The 22,282-nt window shown below is 45.1% G+C and overlaps 2 protein-coding genes and 1 long non-coding RNA gene across 7 annotated transcripts in view; 1 reads left to right on the top strand and 2 right to left on the bottom strand.

Moving 5' to 3' along the window:
• Positions 1 to 559, bottom strand: part of taf2 (TATA-box binding protein associated factor 2) — a 122,450-nt gene extending 121,891 nt beyond the window's left edge. Inside the window, exon 1 of one of the 3 annotated variants that reach the window (XM_033019192.1) lies at positions 76 to 559. In XM_033019192.1, coding sequence (XP_032875083.1) covers positions 76 to 128 — 53 coding nt within the window. In that variant the 5' untranslated portion in view covers positions 129 to 559. Of the gene's footprint in view, positions 1 to 71 lie in introns of all 3 variants that reach the window. The other 2 variants (XM_033019194.1, XM_033019193.1) reach the window with 2 other exon arrangements.
• Positions 560 to 6,387: 5,828 nt separating this feature from the next.
• LOC116971968 lies at positions 6,388 to 7,898 on the top strand. Of its 2 annotated transcripts, XR_004411673.1 has the most exons (3): positions 6,388 to 6,584; positions 6,711 to 6,991; positions 7,428 to 7,898. It is a non-coding gene; the product is annotated as an uncharacterized LOC116971968 (long non-coding RNA). The 2 variants fall into 2 exon arrangements; XR_004411672.1 differs by lacking the exon at positions 6,388 to 6,584 and having other exon boundaries at positions 6,635 to 6,991.
• dscc1 (DNA replication and sister chromatid cohesion 1) overlaps positions 7,887 to 22,282 on the bottom strand; it is a 34,813-nt gene continuing 20,417 nt past the window's right edge. For both annotated transcript variants that reach the window (XM_033019191.1, XM_033019190.1), the window contains 3 exons: positions 18,931 to 19,085; positions 13,608 to 13,756; positions 7,887 to 8,262 (listed from right to left, as the gene is read on the bottom strand). In XM_033019191.1, coding sequence (XP_032875082.1) covers positions 8,157 to 8,262; positions 13,608 to 13,756; positions 18,931 to 19,085 — 410 coding nt within the window. In that variant the 3' untranslated portion in view covers positions 7,887 to 8,156. The remainder of the gene's footprint in view (positions 8,263 to 13,607; positions 13,757 to 18,930; positions 19,086 to 22,282) is intronic.

Raw genomic sequence — 22,282 nt, 5'->3', positions numbered from 1 at the left:
CTCAAATTGCCGTGTGGATGCTGGACCAGGAAAAGTTACACTTAAATACAGAACCAACAGAAGGAAGATACTTATAACTTATAGGGCCTTGGGCTCTCGAACCCCTTATCGCCTTTCTTCCTGTTCATGTCTCCGGCCGCTCTTCCTTTTGATCAAATTCCTCGCCAGTCCGCGCCACCTTCTCTCATCTCAAACACGGGGGCAGTCGAAAGGATCCATTCCGTGTCTGAACGATTGGGTGAATAATCAGCGTTGAGCTGCCGGGTGCGTGTGGGGGTCGGGAGGGGTTGAAGGATCACTGGGCTCTTGACGGCCGTGTGGAGGGATCGGCAGACGGCCACCGGGGTCACAGCCAAGGGGCAGGGGGTTACCGGGCGAGGTTGTTGGGTGGGTACTAAGGCGGGGGCGTTGTGCCGGATCACCAGGGTGCAAATGGTTGGAGGTGAGGGACCGTCGTCTGTTGAGAGAGGGAGGGGAGCCGGACTAGAAGACGTGGAGTTACCAGAGGGGATGTTACCGTGCTAGGGCTGACCAGATGCGGTTGTCGGGTGGGTGCTAGGCTGCAGATACCGGGCGGGGACAAGGAGGTTGTGCCGGGTCACTGGGTGCAGACGGTTGGAGATGAGGGACTGTCGGCCGTTGAGAGTGAGAATGTGAGAGCTGGAGGGGGGATGTGGAGGGGGAGGGAGAGAGAGACCGGGCGAGGGGAGACTAGGGGGGGGGGGGTGGAGGGGGAGACCGGGCGAGGGGAGGGAGACCGGGCAAGGGGAGACTAGGGGGGGGGGGGGTGGAGAGGGAGACCGGGCAAGGGGAGACTAGGGGGGGGGCGGGTTGTGTGGACCAGGGCGCTGGGGCGCGAGCAGGGGGGTCGCCAACTGTCAGCAGCCGGGCGCGCGCCATCGCCAACCGCCGCCTGCCGCCGCAGCCATTTTGACTATAACCTTTCACCTCCGCAGTTCAAAGTTACCGATGGGTTTTATTTTTTTTGTTTTAATTTAAGCCTTGCGGCTTCGAACGGTCAACAACAACAAATCCCCCCCGCATAATAACTTGAGAATTATTTATTTTTGATATCGTAGGTGTTCAGAGAGAACTCCAACCCATGTGTCCTTCTCCCCTCCCCCCCCCTCCATCGGCGGTGCGAGGCGCGCATGCGGGGGAAGGCGACGATGCCGCGGGGGGGGGTGACGTCAGCAGGGGGGTAGGAGCGGAGTGGTGGGAAGAATGGCCGCCGGGATGAGCAATTGTTGGCAGCATCAAAGCACTGCAGATGATGGTTTATAGTACCAAACAGAGACACCAAGTGCCGGAGTAAAACAATGACCAATCTCTCAAGGCCGGGCAAGAAAAGAGTCAAAAATAACATCTGACCGAGCAAGTTAGAAGATAGTCAAAAGGACAAGATGTGGAGTACTTTGGTTTTGTCGTAGGAGTCAAGTGGGTGGTGGAGAATGACGGTATCATGAAATATCTTAAAATAAACCGGTTTAAGACATTCGCAACACGTGTCTCCAACTTCACTACACATCGACACTCCGTATGTTCGTGGACCAGTAATCAAGACCAAACAGTAGCAATGTTACAAAATTTTGAGATTTAAAAAATCAAGTCTGCAATTTATCCCATCAGATAAAGCATAAAAAGAAGTTTAATTTGACACCTAATTCACTTTCATATCTTCAGTATTTAAAACGTTATGGCCATTTTCATACTCGGAAATTAGCATCCTGTTCCCTATTGCTTTTCCATTGACTTAACTCAAAAGCTGTGATCCAGGACAGTCAAAAGCCCATAACTTCCTTAAAAATTAAGAGAACTGAATGAAATTTTCAGTTATTATGGATTGAAGCATTCTGAAACAAATATGCAACAATCTTACTTGGATGACCTGAAATTAAAGCATATAAGTAGTTAGTTACCTAATTGTAGCTAATTACAAAATTCAATTACTAGATCTAAACCGATCCATTTCTTAAGAAAAGGCTAACATTTTTAAATAGCCTAAGTGTCCAAATAACATTCACAAAAGAATTCACAATATAACGTGATTTTAAAATCTCATTGTCATGAATTTATAGGCCAAATGGAAGGAATTTAATGTTTAATTCCCGTAAGTTAATGGGCATTTAAATCATCTTGCGAGTGGGTTTTTGTGGAACGCGATCGATTGGAACGTTGCGGTTGCAGTGAATTTGAACCTCATTTCGGCAGGAAAAATACTGCCGGTTCATATGGGGCCAAAATCACATTTTCGCCAATTAAATTTGGATTAAAGTCATCCTAAGAAGCAAGTTTATATGTAAAATAAATGACTTGTATGTTTTAAAATAATGTATGTTTTATCCCCTACTTGAGATCCGTCCCGTTGTAGGCATTGAGGGCATTAGAAGTAGCTTTTTATTTTACTCCAGCAATTAAATTGTCCAGCGATGTATTTTTAAAAATTCAGAGAACGGAAGTCCGGTCGATTGTTCTGCAGCAGCTGACAGCCCGAGGAGGTTCGCCTCCGACAGGCAGGAGAAAATGGCATTTTAATCCCGCCCCCCCTCCCCTCAAAGGCGCTAAAGTCACGCACACGGCCAGTGGCAGAACTGCAGCGCCGCTGAAGGTAAGTTTTGTAACATCGCTACAAACAGCATCCAAAAGAAGAACATTACCACTACTGAACGTCACACTCGAAAGTCACCAGTATAACATGCCGGAAAACAACCCCTCCGGTGGATCGCAACGGCCATCTGAGAAAGGACGCTGCAACACAGAAGGGCGTACCGGGAAAACAACAACCCCTTAGGAGAGCGGGCAGCAGACTCCTGAGAGCAGAAGCAGCAAAATGGTTAGTTACAGTACACCAATGACACATCAATACCAAATGTCAGTCTGGTCCACAACTCAACCACTTCAAATGATGAAGGTTGAAAATGATATGTTTTATATATACACATGAAGGGGGCACCAACCTATGAGCATGAATAAGAAAATAGGAATTAGACCGTATGATATAAATCAGTTACTGATTCAATATCAAGATCTAAATAAGACTGGAGGAATCAGAGTCAATACACTAATATAGACAAGAATCACAGTATCACCCATACTGAGTCCAGACCATTGGCAAAGTGGTGTCGAGGAATAATGACCTTGCACGAGATGCATTAAATCTTGGAAACCTTGTATTCACTGGAATTTAGGATGAGGGGGCATCTTATAGAAACATATACAATTATAAAAGGGCTAGATGCAGGAAAAATGTTTTCAATGTTGGGCGAGTCCAGAACCAGGGGCCACAGTCTTAGAATAAAGAGGAGGCCATTTAAGACTGAGGTGAGAAAAAACATTTTCACCCAGAAAGTTGTGAATTTGTGGAATTCCCTGCCACAGAGGGCAGTGGAGGCCAAATCACTGGATGGATTTAAGAGAGTTAGATAGAGCTCTAGGGGCTAGTGGAATCAAGGGAAATGAGAAGGCAGGCACGGGTTATTGATTAGGGACGATCAGCCATGATCACAATGAATGTCGGTGCTGGCTCGAAGGGCCGAATGGCCTCCTCCTGCACCTATTTTCTATGTCCACGTCTATGTCTAAAATACTCTCTTCTGAGTGTGATAATAGAGAATTTGATGTTCATACCGCTGGGTTGTAAGCAACCCAAGCGAAATATTAGGCGCTTTTTTAATTTGCAGGTGTGGCCTCACTCTGGCAATAGAGGCCTAGGATCCAAAGATCAGAATGGGAATGGGAAGGGGAAATAAAATGGTTAGCAACCGGGAGATCCAGTTATCCTTGGTGGTTCAAGCACAAGTGTTCGGGCCTGAAACGATCACCAAGTCTATGCTTGGTCTCGCCAATGTACAGGAGGCCACATCAGGAACGCCAGATGCCGTAGATGAGGAATGGGATGGGGAGTTAAAATGGTTGGTTACCAGGTGATTTCGTAGGCCTAGGTGCACCGAGCGCAAGTGTTCAATGAAACAGTCACCAAGTTCACATTTGGTCTCGCCGATGTGCAGGAGTTATTGTACGATGTACTATTGTTACTGGGTGCTGTTGCATTAAATGGAATAGAATTAAAACTACAGATCTGTAGAAATCTGAAACTTGCCCCTTGCCCCCCGCCCCTAGTGCTGAGGAAGGGTCACTGGCACAAAATGTTAAATGGTTTCTTTTTTACACACTAGACACAAGGGATTGCAGGTGCTGGTTTACAAAAGAAGACACAAAGTGCTGGAGTAACTCAGCGGGTCAGGCAGCGCCAAAGATAAGTGTGAACACTACTGAGTATGACACTACTGAATACATTGTCAAGGAAAATGTATGAACAGTTTTTGCACATTTGGTTTTTGCACATATATTTTATTCTGAATAGAAAAAAACCTGAGAGGGTCAGACAACGTCTCTGGAACACATGAACAGCCGACATCATTCACTTCTTCCAGTATTTCTGCTTTTGTACTTGATAGACCACGTCCAAAATAAAACACTTATTATAAAACATTATCCAGTTTAGTTTATTGTCATGTGTACCAATTGACGTGTGTGGGTTGGGGGGTGGGGTGAATCACCCCGTGTGGTGGTAGGGGTCGGGGTCCGGTGCTGTTGCAGCGCGGTCAGTGACTCTGGGTGGGCGGAGGGTCCAGACTGTCCCCAACTCTGCAGCAGCTGACATTGCCGGGTTTATGGCCCCTGTGTGTCCGCTGTCCGGAGCCGCGGCCCCGCTCCACCCGGCCCCGTGTGTGGGCGCTGCCGACCCACAGCCCGTGACAGTGCGGCCAGGGGGAGACGGGGCGGAGGGCAGCCGTGGCCGGACAGCGATCTGCTCCTTCGGCTGCTTACACCTTGGTGCTCGGGTTCAGACCGCTCAGACACCCTCCAGCCCCGAATGGTCAGGGCCAGGACTAGCCCTCAATCCGCCGGCACGCTGCTCTTTCGCAAGTCAGTGAGCAGCAGTGATTTTGGTGGTTTTCCCTCAGTTACCCCTATTTCCACAATTTTTTACAGCGCAAATATTGACCATTTTGGCGGTTTTTAACAGGTAATAACGTATGTGTTTCCTGTGTTACTAGTGTATGCCGGAAGCTGCCTTGTACTCCAGAAGGCTTGAGCTACTCTGTGCGCCATGCCCTTTGACCTTATGACCTTACGCGCAACCCCCCTATTAAACAATTGCAGATAAACAAGGAGCTAATTTACAAAAGTTTTGTTTTTCCAAAAAGTTTACACATGCGTTCATAAACTCAGGATATCCTAAGCACCGACAAGGATCAATTGAAACATATTAAGGACCCCTTGCAGTAGAAATTATTATGCGCCTCTGCTATCTGGAAACAGTACTCAAGAGGGCAGCGTTCCTCGTTCGTGAAACTGAGCTCGACTATTGAGCGGGACAGATAGCATGTTTGGAGAGACGGAATGAGTGATGTTTCGTGTCGAGACCCTTCTGCAGGCTGAAGATGGGTCTCGACCCGAAACGTCATCCATTCCTTCTCTCCAGAGACGCTGTCTGTCCCACTGAGTTGCTCCAGCATTTTGTGTCCACCTTCGGTTTCAAACAGCATCTGCAGTCCCTTCCTACACAAGCGACCATTGAGCGATCGATGCTTCCACTTTGCTGAATTCCCTCCGTAAAGGGCCTGTCCCACTTGGCCGTCATTTGTGCACCATTTACGCAACCTGCTAGCGTATGGGTAGCGCGGGGCGGGTGCATGGAGTGGTGTGGAGTGGCGTGGAGGAGTGTGGACTTCGTCCTGAACGAAATCTTCACGCGCCACCGGGCTGTCGCGTAATAGACGGCCAAAGTGAGACAGGCCCAAGACCCTGGCGCGGCGTAACGTCTCACCTCCAACAGCAGCAGAAGCAGGCAAACGATCATCGAGCTCGGCCATTGCGGATCCGGATCCGTCCCCACTCCTACTCCCAGGGCACAAGACGATTGGAGATAGACACAAAATGCTGGAGTAACTCAGCGGGACCGGCAGCTTCTCTGGAGAGAAGCAATGGGTGACGTTTCAGATCAAGAACCTTCTTCAGACTGAAGAAGAGTCTCGACCCGAAACATCATCCATTCCTTCTCGCCAGAGATGCTGCCGGTCCTGCTGAGTTACTCCTGCATTTTGTGTCTATCTTCAAATGACGTCACGCGCTCCAGGCGGCTGTGCGGACGCATGATGACGCGCGCGACCGTCACACGTCAGTCACTACCGGCCTGTCGCGTAAATGACCCCCAAGTGGGACAGGCCCTTAACTCTTTCAGAATCGGAGTGCAGAACAGGCGAGCAGTTAAATGAAGCCATGTGACATTCCAATAAGTGAAATGCATGACGAACAAATCCAGACGCAATCTTCCGACTTCGTATTATATAAGTCAAGATGAATTTGCACCACTGGTGCAGTACTCTTGAAGAACCTTCAAGTCAGCACGGAAATGTTGGGCAGCTGGAGGGAAATATTACACTTGTTTCTTTTGCTGATTTATAGGACATGGCAATTGTTGGCAATGCCCACCCTTAACTGCCATCGAGAACTTGGTGGTGAGCCGCTTTCATGAATGCCTACAGTACCTCTGCTGATGGTACCACCAGTGCTATTGGGTATGGAATTTCACATTTTTGAAAATGAAGGAATGCAAAATATTTTCCAAGTTCAGATGGTGTTTAATTTAAGATGAACAGCAGGTGGTGGTGTTCTCTTGTGCCTGTGGTCATTCTCCTCCTTAGCAGTGGATCTCTCTGGTGCAGTTGGAGTCAAAGATCCTATAGCAAGATAGACCACTCGACAAAAAAGATGTAGTACGGTCATGGGAAGATTCATGGGTAATTTTCGGCCCCATTTCCGTAACCAGCCTCCGTCTTTGCTTCAGTCTCTGCACTCGTATCTTTGCTTTGGCCATGGCGTCCATGTCTACTAGTGTTGCATACTGCTCTGCTGTAAATTGCTCCAATCGCCAATGTAGGCTACCCGACTTGTCTTTCTTCAGGTTCCCCACTAAGGAGGAAAGGTAAGAAAACATTTATTACTTTCTGTGGCATATTGAAAATTTTAATTAGCCTGTTCAATCTCTCACTGTAGGTTAGATCATAGAGCTCAGATAGGCGAGTCCTCATGGCAGCATCCTCTTAAAAATCCTCTCTTCAAGAGCATTTTATTTTTGCCCCTCTGTTATTTAATGCAGAATAAGAAGATATTGACTCTGTTTTGTACTGAGAATTTTATTAAGTCTGCCCGAACTCTCACTATAGCTGAGATCTTAGAGCTGGGTGCTCCCCTTTGTCTCAGATACAGTCGAGGTCTCATGGCAACATCCTTGTAAAAATCTTCTCCCCAAGAGCATTTTCTTTCTACTTCTCTGTTATTTAATGCAGAATAAGAACATATTGACTCTGTTTTGTACTGAGAATTTTATAAAGTCTGCATGATATTTTCTGTAATTTCAGATGTCAACAGTAGGTTCAGAATACTCGTCGACATGATCTCCTACACTGAACTACGGAGTACTTGTCAAATAACTGCAGTCTTTGTTCTGAGCACTTCGAACTTGACCAGTTTTCCAACAAGCAGACCAAGAACAGGCTAAATTGGAATGCAGTTCCAACGCTCTTTGACATCCCTAACCCGCCGAAACAACTGTCTATTATTCAGCGTTCTATCAGATATTCAGCATTAAAAAGAGAAATAAATCACAATAAAAGTGAAAAGATGCCTCTGTTCCTTCCACAGCGTGCGAGGAGTCTGGCCCGGATCAGCACGGCTGAGACACCAGAGTGAAGTTGCGGGGGGGTTTACAATGTTTTTTTATTTATTATTGTCCCTTGTCTAGTCCGAAAAATCAGCATAAATGTGTAGACACTAAAGTACAATGAAGAAAGAATTTAGAAAGAATAAAGAAAGAATCGTTATAATTTAAACAGTTTTTTATTGTCAATCTAGGACAAAAGTACAAAGTATCTGCCTGCTCACAGGACATAATTAACAGCAATGTAACATTTACATTTGTCAACAACTAAAACAATACATTCTGCCTCTTGTGTATTGGCAAAATATACAACTTTAAGGAAGAATGCATGTTCAAATGTCACTTCTGTGGAGGATGGAGGGAGCAGAACACAAGCACTTGTCGCATTTGACGTACATCTTTCTGATGGTTTCATAAATTTTATATTTCATCAAACTGGTCGTCTAGAGCTGAACATTTTCACTCCGTTCTGCATAGATGAACGAGCACATTTGGTCAGTAGGGACCCAATGGTTTGTTTTTCTCCACATAAACCCCTAATGAAAAGAGAAATAGAGGAAAAAGCATTTGTAAATAAAAATAAAATAAAATACAGTCTCCAAAGACATGAAATGGTGCAAAGTAAAATCTACACTTAAAATTTAAAGTAGGTTTGAATTTACATTTGAGGGAGGGAAAGAAACATGGAACAAGCTTTATTGCATGATTCAGCCACTCAGTTTATTTAGGCACAGCATTGAAACAGGCCCTTTAGCCCACCGAGTCCACACCGACCATTGATTAGCTGGTTATGGTAGTTCTATGTTATCCCACTTTCTCATCCACTCCCTACACCTTCGGGACAATTTTAGAGGCCAAGCACTCAACTGTGGGGTGTGGCAGGAAACTGGAGCACCCAGAGGAAAACCACTCAGTCACAGGGACAACAAGCAATCTCCACATGGACAACACCCGAGGTCAAGATTGAACCTGGGTCTCTGGCGCTGTGAGGCAGCATCTCAACCAGCTGCACCACCGTGCCACCCTTAAAGGCAACACACCATTTGTAAAAAATAATCTTTTAAATTGATTTCTGTACTCGTTTGTGGATATGCTCATTTCAGGGGGTGGATCTCAGTGACAAAGCAATATTTGTTTTTCATTCCCAATTACGGTTTAGAGTCAACCGTGGGGACAGTATCACATGCAGGGTTAGCAGGAACAAGGGAAAGGGATTTCTCTTCCTGCAGGACATTAGGCAGGGCTGACAACTCTCACGCTTTGAGCGTGAGACTCACGCCCTCAAGCAAACTCTCACGCCCTCACACTCATCAGAAATTTCTCACGCTCAGTGGTGAGAAATTTTGTGATCAACGAAAATTTCAAAACTCGGATAAACTGCATGGTCCGCGGGTGCTGGAGAGCCGGGGCTGCGGGAGGGATGGGAGCAGCACCAGCGGCCGGAACAGATGCGGGGAGCCGGGACTTGCGAATGTTTGCCGGGGCCGGCGTGTCGCTCGTTGCAGCTCTGGCCGTGGAGCACACCGGACAGTGCATGTCCCGAGCGTCAGAGCCGTTGGAAGCGCCGCTGCCGCGAGAGTCTCTGTGCCGAAGGGACAGACTCTCAAAGGGAGGTGGAGAGAGAGAGAGGGGAAGAAGACAGGGAGACAGTGGGGAGAGAGAGATGGGGGTGAGAGGAGAGAGAGGGGAGAGACAGAGGGGGAGTGAATGGAGAGAGAGAAGAGGGGGAGGGGGCAGGAGAGGGGAGAGAGAGGTAGGGGAGAGAGGGGGGAGAGTGAGGTGGGAGGGGGGGGAAGTGAGAGGGGTGAGAGGGAAGAGAGAGAGAGGGGGTGGAGAGGGAGTAGAGGGTAGGAGAGAATGAGAGAGAGGGGGTGGAGAGGGAGTAGAGGGTAGGAGAGAATGGGAGAGAGAAGGGGAAGAGAGAGGGGTGGTAAAAGAGAGAGGGGGAGAGGGGGAGGGGGGGAAAGAGAGAAACGGGGGAAAGAGAGAGATAGGGGGGCAAAGAAAAAGAGATAGACAGGAGAAACAGAGGGGAGAGAGGGCAAGGGGAAGAGTGAGGTAGGAGGGAGAAATGGGGAAGAGAGGAGGAGAGAGGGGGGAAGAGAGAGAGGTGAGAGGAGAGACAGAGTGAGAGGGGAAAGAGAGAGGGGAGAGTGTGTGGAGAGGGGGAGATAGGGAGGGAGGGAGAAAGAGGTTGGGTGGAAGCGAGGGGGAGAGGGGGAAAAGAGAAGAGGGGGAGAGAGAGAAGAAAGAGAGGGGGAGAGAGAGTTAGGGGAAAGAGAGGGGAGAGAGAGGGAGAGGGGGAGAGAGAGAGGAGAGAGGGGACAAGAGAGAGGGGGAAGAGTAAGGTGGGAGGGAGAGGGGGGGAAAGAGAGGGGAGAGGGGGGAAAGAGAGGGGAGAGGGGGGAAAGAGAGGGGGGAAGAGAGGGGGGAGAGAGAGAGGGGGGAGAGAGAGAGGGGGGAGAGAGAGAAGGGGAGAGAGTGAGAGGGGAGACAGGGGAGAGAGGGGGTGAGAGGAGAGACAGAGAGGAGAGAGAGAGAGAGAGGGGAGAGAGAGAGAGAGAGAGAGAGAGAGAGAGAGAAAGAGAGAGAGAGAGAGAGAGAGGGGGGTTGAGAGGAGAGAGAGCGGAAGAGAGGGGGGAGAGAGAGAGAGTCTCTGTGTCGAATTTGCCCAGGTGACCGGCATGGATCAGGCTGCGGCTCGGTGCATCCTGGAGGACAACCAGTGGCTGCTGGAAGTAAGTGCCAAGCACTGGCTAGAAACGGTAGAAGGTAGTGGACTTCAAATGGGGGTGGTTGGAGAAAGCATCCTGCTTGCCTGCTAGATTTTCACTTACTGTAACTGCAGGAAAAATGTTCCCGATGTTGGGGGCGTTCAGAACCATGGGTCACAGTTTAAGAATAAAGGGGGGGGGAGGGGGCAGTTAGGACTGAGATGAGGACAAACTTTCTTCACGTAGAGAGTTGTGAATCTGTGGAATTCTCTGCCACAGAAGGCAGTGCAGGACAATTCACTAGATGTTTTCAAGAGAGAGTTACATTTAGTTCTTGGGGCTAACGACATCAAGGGATATGGGGAAAAACAGGAAAGAGGTACTGATTTTAGATGAATAGCCATGATCATATTGAATGGCAGTGCTGGCTCGAAGGGCCGAATGGCCTATTCCTGCACCTATTTTCTATGTTTCTATGCTTGAGTATATGGCAATAAAACTCGATCACTTGATTTTGAATCATTCATGCATGGTGGAGGTATAATGTAGTCATAGAGTGATATAGTGTGAAAACAGGCCCTTCGGCGCAACTTGCCCACACCTGCCAACATGTCCCAGCTACGCTACCTGCTTTTGGTCCATACCTCCAAACCTGTCCTATCCATGTATCAGTCTAACTTTTTCTTAAATGTTGGGATGGTCCCTGCCTCAACTACCTCCTCTGGCAGCTTGTTCCATACACCCAGCACCCTTTGTGTGGATAAAGTTACCCCTTAATAAGTTACCTCTTAAAAATACTTCATACAAAAATCATTGAAATCATACTTCTACAGTGCACTAAAACATGATTTTAATACATCAAATTTCAAAAAGTTCCTACCCTTCTTCCACACCCTCTCCCTACTTGGTTGCTCCATTCCCTTACCGAGTACCCCCAAGGCCAGTGATCAGTGATCGCACAGCTTCCCCCTTTCAAAAAAGCTCCAATCCAATTTAAAGCATATATATTGCATTCAAGTGTAAGTTATAAGACTCGCTACAGTATGCACCATATTGCACAATTTCAAGCTGAAAAATGCAAATGTTCCGTACCAATGGGAGGGGGCACCCTCCTCCCACCCACACTAACACCCCCCCCCCCCCCCCCCCCCCCAGCTCCCCCGGTCGCGATGCTCCCTCGGGCTTGGCCTCTCGCAAATTTCTCACTCCCAACACTCACCCAATGTTGGCAGCCCTGCATTAGGGCACCTGAAAGGTTTCCACAAAACACACTAACGTCATGGTCATCAGTACTGAAACTCACATTTTATTTGAGATTTAACAGAAGTTTGAACTCTCCAACTCTCATGGTAGGTTTCAAGCTCCTGCCTCTAAAAAAGGTTGGGCCTCTACCTTGCTGGTCCAGTCAGATAAGCTTGATGCTACTCCACCCCTGCTTGTTCACTCTCTGCATTTCATGAGTCTACAGACCACTACATCTTCTCACCATTTTTTAATTCTTCCTGCAAAAATGAATAATCCTCCATTTTAATCAATCTTCAACTTAACTCTATCTTAACCTATTCATTTATTTTGCAAACCGTGCCATCCTCTGTTAATTTTACCACCTAACTTTATACGATCAGCAAACCTTATTTTTATACTGCCTTTCTTTTTCATTCAAGTAACCAAAAGCTGAGTGGTGATTCCTTTTGTACGCCATTAGTTACTGCCAACCAATCTGCATAAAGATCTCTTTGGCATTCACTATCATGTACAATCTTCTCCGTGTTTCTATGTAGCACAAATTTATGAGCCCTCATTTTATGAGACAACTTTTCATTTGTTACTGCAAGATCAGCTGAGAAGGTTGTTAGCCGCAAACTTTCCCCCATTGATGAACTGTACACTGCAAGGGCCAGGATGCGAGCAGGTAAGATCATCTCTGACCCCTCTCACCCTGGCCACAAACTCTTTGAAGCATTTCCCTCTGGAAGGCGACTCTGGACTGTCAAAGCTGCCACAGCCAGATAATAAAAACAGCTTTTTCCCCCATGAGCAGTAGCTCTACTCAATAACCAAAAGTCCGTAGCCTCCTTTTGCTCTGGTATTTTATTGCATTCACATGTTTAAACTATAATGTTTTATTATTAATGCTTTATGTTTTATTCTTAATTGTTTACTGTATGTCGTGTGGTTACTTACGAGCGGACACCAAGGCAAATTTCTTGTATGTGAACATACTTGGCCAATACATTTATTCATTCATTCATTCATTCATTAAGCTGGCGACATCTACAAAACTTGACAAGTGATTTTAATTTTATAAGACTATGTTGACCACTGCCTGATCATAGCATGATTAAAATATTTTTTTTTTTAAAGTGCCCCACACCAGCCTTTTTTTTAAATGGATTGCAACAATTCACTGTCAGTTGATATCAGGTTAAATGATCGACAGTTCTTGTTATACATTTGCTATCTTTGAATCTTTGAATCTGCTGGATTGTTCCAGAAATTAAGACATTTTGAAAGAACATTATATGCATCATGCATCTCTGCAGCCACTTCTTTGTCGGAAGTGACTTGGAGAATTCGCCAGGGCCCTTTAGTATTACAGTGATATTGCAATAGCTTAGCTGAAGGCATGTTTAGTTCTGAATCACAAGCAATTGTTATCATAGCAGATGTGATCTTACCCTTTACTGCAGGTAAATCAATACTGAATAATGAAAGGCCTACATAGAGTGGATGTGGAGGATGTTTCCACCAGCGGGAAAGTCTAGGACCAGAGGGCACAGCCTCAGAATAAAAGGATGTACCTTTTGTACCTAGACGAAAACTTCAGGTATAACTTTATTAAAATCCTGTACAAATATAATAACACTTCTCTATTTACAAAGCACTGCAATAAATACCAGAATGCCATTTATCTTCCACACTGATGAACTAAGTGTGTTTCATACACAAAAACTAGATCCTTCTGTACTCCACTCATTTGCAAATTCTTTCTATTTAGATTATATAATCTGCCTTTTGATTCCTTGTGCCATTTGTCAAACTTTGGCCATCCACTTCGCCTATCGGCTTTCAAATATCTCGCTGCAGCATTTGCAATCATTCAGAATTCAGCGATTAGCATTGAAAACAGCAGCAAACAATACAAAGTCAATATCAAAACTACTCACTGGATATATGGAGCGATATCATCTTCTGTCCACTTGTCCCTGATGTTAAAGAGGCTTTTAAAACGATCTTGTGTGTTCTCTGGCAGATCCTCCACACTTAATTGAAAAATCACTTGTGGTCTTGAATTTCTATCCACAAGAGCAACACCCTGTACATAAAAAACGAACTTTAATAGCACATTCATTTTCAATTGGATAATACATATCTACTGACTGTCCATATATAAAAGTTTAACTCAGGGTCACTGCTAAAAGCCAAATTAAACCATGGAGGCAGCAACACACTGGACTCTCAACACACTTAAGAGCCTGTTCCACTTAGGCGATTTTTTAGGTGGTTGCTGGCGACCAGGCTGTTGCCGGGGAGTTGCCTGTATGATCGTGAGTAGTCTCCTCAGTGGCCCACAATAGCGTTTTTCTGGTCGCCGCTGAATTTTGAAATGTTCAAAACTTTTCGGCGACAGTCGGCGACCGTGAGCTTGTCATAGCTTGTCTTCTCCTGACGTAGGTGCTGTCAAAGGTTATCACCAGGATGGTGTAGATTGTCGCCAGGACATAGGGTGTCGCCGGTGCTGACTTCGGTGAATTCCATTGTCGAAGTCGCAGGTAGTCGCCTAAAAAAAATCGCCTAAGTGGGACAGGCCCATTAGTCCAGTCGCCGATTTTCGGCAACCTGCTACGACTATGACAGTCACCTAAAAAAAAAGAAATCGCCTCTTGGGACAGGCCCTTTAGTATGTTAATCTAGTCTTTCTCTAAATTCCCATTTTCACTCGCTGTTTCACAGCTCGATATCCTCAAAGAACAAAAGCTTTTAGGAACAGAAGAAATTAAAACACAAATGTGGTTTCAAACAGAAAACACCTTTTAAAAATGTGTGCTATTATTTTTATTTACACATTGTTTCCACTCAGTATTGTTTCAAATTCCTGACATGCTAAAATCTCATGTCTTGATCATTGATACATAGTTTGAGAAAAAGAGCTTCATAAAACAAAAAAATCCTTTTGTTTTAGTACAGTGTAAAATGTAGCATCACCAGCTACAAAGCAAGGAAAAATACTTTTTGGTCCAAGTAGACCATGGCGACCAAGTTCGTCGGACTTGCGAGCACCTGGTCCATATTCCTCCACATCTTTCTATACATATACCTATCTAAGTGTCTGAAACGGTCACAATTGCACCCACCTCTACACTTCCTTTGGCAGCTCAGTCCATGCATACATCACTCTTTGCATGAATAAGTTGCCTCTCAACTCCCTTTTAAATCATTCCCTTTGCACCTTAACCAACAACCTCTAGCTTTCGACTCCTCTACCCATGGGAAATGACTGATATGATTCGTCTTATGTCTGCCCCTCGATTGTATATGCGTGCACAGTGGCGCAGCGGTAGAGTTGTTGACTTACAGCGCTTGCAATGCCGGAGACCCGGGTTCGATCCTGACTATGGGTGCTGACTGTACGGAGTTTGTACGTTCTCCCTGTGACTGCGTGGGTGTTCTCCGAGATCTTCGGTTTCCCCCCACACTCCAAAGAATTACAGGCTTGTCGGCTCCGGTTTAAGTGTAAATTGTCCCCAGTGTGTACAAGATAGTGTTAATGTGCGGGGATCGCTGGTCGGTGAGGACCCAGTGGGCAGAAGAGCCTGTTTCTGCATTGTATCTCTAAACTAAACTACCATTCTTCAGTCCATTGACCCATTTGATCAAGGTCCCACTGTCATCTCAGAAAAGTTCTTCACTGTCCATTATACCACCAATTTTAGTGCCATCCACAAGCTAACTAACCATGTTACATATATTCACATGCAAATCGTTAATATACATAGACAACAGTGGACTCAGCACTGAACCCTATAGCACACCATTTGTCTCAGGCCTCCAGTCTGAAAACCATCCCGCCACTACCACCCTCCAAGCTAATTTTGTATCCGACTAGCTCGCTTGCCCTGGATCCCACGTGATCTAACCTTCCTGACCATCCTACCATATGGTACTTTGTCAAAGGCCTAGCTAAATTCTATGTGGACAATAACTACAGCACTAACCTCAGTCTTCCTGGTCTACTCTTTGAGATACTCAGTCAAATTTGTAAGACATAATTTCCCATTCAAAAAGCCATGCTGACTATCCCTAATCAGTCCTTGCCTTCCCAAGTACACATAGATGCTGTCTCTCAGAATCCCCTCCCATACCTAACCCACCATGGATGTAAACTGACTGATTTGCAAATCTCTGGGTTTTTTCTGCAACCTTTCTATAACAGTGGTGAATTATCCACTTGAGTCTTCTGGCTTTTCATCCATGGCTTTTGATGACACAAAGATCTCTGCCAGTGGACCCACAACTTATTCTCTTCTTTCCCACAATATCCAAAGATACACTTGATCAGGTCTCAGGAATTTATCTAACATAATACATTTTAAGACCTCTAGATCTAATTTTTCCAAAATGTGGGCTCTCTTCCGACATCACTATTAACTTGTGTAGGAAGGAACTGCAGATGCTGGTTTATACCGAAGATAGAAACTAAATGCTGGAGTAACTCAGCGGGACAAGCAGCACCTCTGGAGAGAAGGAATGGGTGACGTTTAAGGTCGAGACCTTTCTTCAGATTAAGAGTCAGGAGAGAGGGAGAAACAGAGATATGGAAGGGTAAGGTGTGAAAACCAGATATCAAAGGGGACCAGAAACGTCACCCATTCCTTCCATCCAGATATGCTGCCTGTCCCGTTGAGCTACTCCAGCATTTTTTGTTCATTAGTATTAACTTCCCCAAATTCCCTAGCATTTATGTTTTTCTCCATGGTAAATACAGATGAGAAATATTCACTGAACACCTCTCATCTCCTGTGGCTCCACATGTAGACAACCTTGATAATCTTTTGAGTGGCCGCACTCTCTCCCCAGTTACTCTTTTGTCCTTAAAATACTTACAGGATCGCTTTGGATTCCCCTTTTCCTTATCTACCAAAGCCATCTCATGTGTCCCTTTTGCCCCTTCTGATTTTGTCTTAAGTGTATTCCTACAACTTCTACACTCAAGGGATTCACTTGATCCCACTTGCCTACACCTAGTTTTGGAAGACTATACGCTAGTTTTGAAAGCTTGCAGTAAAGTTTCACGAGGTTGATTCCTGAGATAAAGGTTTTTGTCCATAATCGGTGAAATTGAGAAGAGCGAGAGATTAACTTAATGAAAAGGCAAATAATTTGCAAATGATTGACAGAGTAGATATTAAGAGGGTATTTTTGTTGGTGATCGAAGTAACAGGCAGGATTCAGAATAAGGGGCCAGAAATAAAGAGGGATTCCTTCTCTCAGAGGCTATTAAATCTCTGGACCTTTCTCTAAGCAGAGAAATGTGTAGATAGTCACTGAATTAAGGCAGAGATGGAGAGACACAAGAACTATGGGGGTAATCGGGAAGCTATGGAAACATAGAAACATTGCAAAATGGGTGCAGGAGTAGGCCATTCAGCCCTTCGAGCTAGCACCGCCATTCAATACGATCATGGCTGATCATCTAAAATCAATACCCTGGTCTGACTTTCTCCTCATATCCCTTGATTCCTTTAGCCCTAAGAGCTAAATCTAACTCCCTCTTGAAAACATCCAGTGAATTGACCTCCACTGCCTTCTGTGGCAGATAATTCCACAGATTCACAACTCTCTGGGTGACAAAGCTTTTCCTCATCTCAGTCCAAAATGGCCCACCCCTTATTCTTAAACAGAGAAGGTAAGCAGCATCAGGCCAGATTGCATCATCCATGATCTACTGAATGACAGAGCAGGCTAGAGGGGCTGAATGGCCTATCTGACTTCCCATTCCTCTGATCTTCCAAAGTTATCTTTCCTGCCAATACAGCACAACGCAGAGACAATTCTCTGACTGTTTATTATTAATAGAAAGTACTAACACTGTAGGACACATACCAACTGGCGATAAATTAAAATTCTGGTTACATTGATTCAGAAGTTTTAAAGTAGCAGTGGGAGCCATTTCCTGCAGAGTAGCTTACAGGTTGGTTTCCATGGTAATTTCAATGATATGCAAAAGCCTAACTCGTGTGCTGCCTGCTATTATTTCAAACAACACAAAGAGCGCATTTAGGCACATCGATAAAGCTGTTCTTTAAACTAGCAGGCTTAGTGACGGAAAGGCAGTTTTAACAATTTTTATACTGATAAATATGCCTCAAGCAACCTCCTTGATAAAAGGAAACAATGTTATCAAAGAGCTGAGCGAAATGAAGGAAGAGGGTATAGGGACGGCTTAAAGGAGCTCCGTACCACATGGGATAGATGAGAACAAAGGGTGCAGAAGCAATGTGTAGGAGGGAACTGCAGATGCTGCTTTACACCAAGGATAGACACAAAGTTCTGGAGTAACTCAGTGGGACAGGCAGCATTTCTGGAGAGAAGGAATTGCAGACGTTACGGGTTGAGACCCTTCTTCAGGGAGCCACTCCAGCATTTTGTGTCCATCTTCGAACTGCAGAAGAAACCTGATTAAAGTAACTGAGGGTAGAGCTAAAGATGGTCCAAGGAAATGAAAAGCAAACCTAAAATGCAACAGCTAGAAATGTGAAATAAACACTAAAAAGAGCTACAAATTCTCAGCAGGATAGGGATCATCTGTGAAGAAAGAAATAGTTCAATGTTTCAAGTCAATGATCTAAAAAAATAAATCAATATTAGCTAAAGAATGAATGAAAAAGACCAACTGAACAATGAGACAATAATTTTAAACTTATTTTTGAAAATAAACTTAAATATAGCAATTATCTCAAGCTCATTTGGGCCTGGTTATCTGAGGCCGTATAGTGCAAGGTTTAGACTGAAGAAGAATCATCCACCTGCGCCATTAACTCCATTTTTATTTCCAAAGATACTGCTATTCTCCTGAATATTTCCAGCATTTTCTGCTTTGTTTTAGAGTTGCGAAATTAATTACTTTTCTTTATCCTCTACTGCATAGAACTCAGTCAGGGATGAAGAATTCACTGATTACTCTAGTAGTTACCAAATGCCACTAGTAATATCATGGGAGCAGTATTCTCTCTCATCTTTGAACTGGCGGGGTGTACATTTAAAGTGATGTTTGAGCAAATATCTAACGGGATGAGCGACACAAAATACTGGAGTAACTCAGCGGGACAGTCAGCATCTCTGGAGAGAAGGAATGGGTGACGTTTCGGGTCGAGACCCTTCTTCAGGCAGGATGAGACTGAATTGCCCGACATGAAACAGGGTCACACAGATAAACATCGGCAAAAGAAGTATTGAACGGAATGGCAAAAATACTCAAGGAATGTTTACCTTGAGTTGGTCCAGTCTCGTTGACATGCCCTCAGGTACACTCTGCTGCCACATATCCTCAAACTCAGACAGATTGAACTTGACAGCATTTTGTAACAGCATCAATGCTGTAGATTTGCAGACTTCATCCTCACTCAAGGAATAAAACACTTCCCCTGGTAAAAAATCAAGCAGACCAGTTTGGTAAGGCAAAAACAAATGTTCCAAAAGGATTTACATACAGCCAGCCACTCAAAAGCTGAAGGTGGGCGACATAAAAGTATTTATTCATCAAGAGAAACAGATATTCTCGTGGAGACTCTGCAGGTCAAGCAGCATCTCTGGAGAACATGAAGAAGTGACATTTCGGGTGGGGCCTCTCTGAGGAAGGGTCACAACACAAAACATCACCAATCCGTGTTCTCCAGAAACTTGCCTGATCCGTTGAGTTACTCCAGCACTTTGAATATATATATTTTTTTTTGAACAGCATCTGCAGTTCCATGTGCCCCCATTCTCTTGGAGACCATCTTGGTAGAATCTCCCAAACTCAAAATAGTAACTTAGACTAAAAAAAAAGAGAGATGGGGGTACAGGGACATTTTTTGATAATTGTACCTTGAAATGACACCGTTTTCTCAACCTGGAATTTAAGACATTATTTGAAAATCACACTTCCCAAAATTTAAAATCAAAGATTTCATTTCTTTAAATCTATGGTAAAAATATTTTTAAAAAAAAAGAAAAGTGAATAATCTTTTATGTTCTTTTGATTGCTGGACGCGTTCTAATTGCCAGAATTTGCAAAGTCAGTGACGATTAAGGAATGGTAATTGCTGACTCAATGGTGAGTCCAAGTTGGAAATGCAACAATACATTGTATTGTGCGGCCAGAAGGCTTCCCGACGGCCCGCGGCTGTGAACGCGGCCAGAGACCTTTATCAAGGCACGGTGGTCTGGGTGCCTCCCGGATCGCCGCGTAGAAGCCCGGGTCGGGGCCTCGCGGGCAGAAGCCCGGGTCGGAAGAAGCTGCCGACGGCACCTGCGGCTAGGGCCTAGTTCGGCACCACGGAGGCGTGAAGTGGGGCGTTGTCAGCGGTGAGGCCTCGGCAGCGGTGAAGCCTCGCGATGATGGGGCCACGGCGGCGGTGAAGCTTCGCAGTGGCGGCGATGCCTTACTGAATTTCAAAATCTGCGGATGCGCGGAGAAATCTCATGCCTGTAAATCACACCGTTTGAATCCAATTAAGATCAATGCACCAACGAAATGTGTTAAGATCCAGTAAAGTGTGAAAATAAAATATCTAGTAGAATGACTATAGGTTTGACGGGCCCAAATTACATGGATCTACTGAAGAACCCAGAATTACTCCCTTAAAGCAGTGAAGGTCGAGAGCCAATTGATGGAGGCAATTGGAATCATGAAGCGTCTACATTAGGTAAAAGGGAAATTATTATCAATCGAGAAAGTAATAAGAAAAATGGCTTGGATTTAGAGCGGTCGAGAGAAGAACTGGAGTGCCACAAAGTTGTTTTTTTTCAACAGCAAGAAGTCATGATCAGGAAATAATACCCGATCATGATGAAGGAAGTGGAGGAAGAGATTTAATTGTAACTTTTAAAACGCAAAACCATCCATCAGTTGTCAAGGGAGGGATAAATTACTTGACTGGGAAATAAGGCACAGATCACTCTACCTGGAACCGACCCATCAGGCCCCTGCTGATGGACAACTATCATATAACAATCTGATGATACAAAAATAACCACCAGGTTCAAGAATAGCTTTTTCAACAACCATCAGGCTCTCAAACATCACGCCACACTGAACTCTGGCCTATATTTGGTTGCACAAAAAACTGCGGAATAGCAGAATAGGTTGGGCAGGAAGTGAGCAAACCTATTTAAGGGGAAAATGGTCTACTCTTGGAGTGGCCATGAGCCATTGGCAATCGCACTACATGCTGTCACATAATATTACATCATGGTCTGACTGCTGCATCACCTTCACTTCAAATGATCAACCATGGCCTTTGGCTTAACAAGAAGCACACGACAGACCTGGCATCAAGTGTACCTGAAAATGTATTCAATCTTGTGAAGCTGCAATAGTGTGGGCGGCACGGTGGCGTAGTGGTAGAGCTACTGCCTTACAGAGCCAGAGGCCCGGGTTCAATCCCGACTACAGGTGCTGTCTGCACGGAGTTCGTACGTTCACCCCATGATCTGCATAAGTTTTCTCCGAGATGTTCGGTTTCCTTCCACACACCAAAGACCTACAGGTTTGTAGGTTAATTGGCTTGGTGTAAATGTGCAAAATTGTCCCTGGTGTGTGTAGGGCAGTGTTCATGTGCGGGGATCGCTGGTCGGTGCAGACTCAGTAAGCCGAGGGGCCTGTTTACGCGCTGTATCTAAACAAAAACTAAAGCAAACTGGGAGAGAAGCATACTGTAGACTGAGACAACAGTCCCACCATCAAAACTTCAATGCCCAGCTGCCCTGGCAAATCCATTGTGAAGTTCAAGTGGATGGTCCTGCATAATCACTCATGGTAAGATGCAAATATTGAACTACGTCATCAAGGATCATCCATGCACACAACGCAGCAAAGACAACATGATGAATTCCCGTTTCTATTCCCGTTTCTAATGACATTTGCTATGACAGAAATATTTCAAATGTCATTAGAAACGGGAATAGTACCGGAGGATTGGCGTACTGCGCATGTTGTTCCATTGTTTAAAAAGGGGTCTAAGAGTAAACCTAGCAATTATAGACCTGTTAGTTTGACGTCAGTGGTGGGCAAATTAATGGAAAGGATACTTAGAGATAATATATATAAGCATCTGGATAAACAGGGTCTGATTAGGAACAGTCAACATGGATTTGTGCCAGGAAGGTCATGTTTGACTAATCTTCTTGAATTTTTTGAAGAGGTTACTCGGGAAATTGACGAGGATAAAGCAGTGGATGTTGTATATATGGATTTCAGTAAGGCCTTTGACAAGGTTCCTCATGGAAGGTTGGTTAAGAAGGTTCAATGGTTGGGTATTAATGGTGGATTAGCAAGATGGGTTCAACAGTGGCTGAATGGGAGATGCCAGAGAGTAATGGTGGATGGTTGTTTGTCAGGTTGGAGGCCAGTGACTAGTGGGGTGCCACTGGGATCTGTGTTGGGTCCACTGTTGTTTGTCATGTACATCAATGATCTGGATGATGGTGTGGTAAATTGGATTAGTAAGTATGCAGATGATACTAAGATAGGTGGGGTTGTGGATAATGAAGTAGATTTTCAAAGTCTAGAGAGAGATTTATGCCAGTTGGAAGAGTGGGCTGAAAGATGGCAGATGGAGTTTAATGCTGATAAGTGTGA

The sequence above is a fragment of the Amblyraja radiata genome, chromosome 4, assembly GCF_010909765.2.
Source record: "Amblyraja radiata isolate CabotCenter1 chromosome 4, sAmbRad1.1.pri, whole genome shotgun sequence".
Taxonomy (NCBI): Eukaryota; Metazoa; Chordata; class Chondrichthyes; order Rajiformes; family Rajidae; genus Amblyraja; species Amblyraja radiata.
The sequence above is the reverse complement of the archived record's forward strand: the minus strand, read 5'-3'. Positions and strand labels throughout refer to the sequence as shown.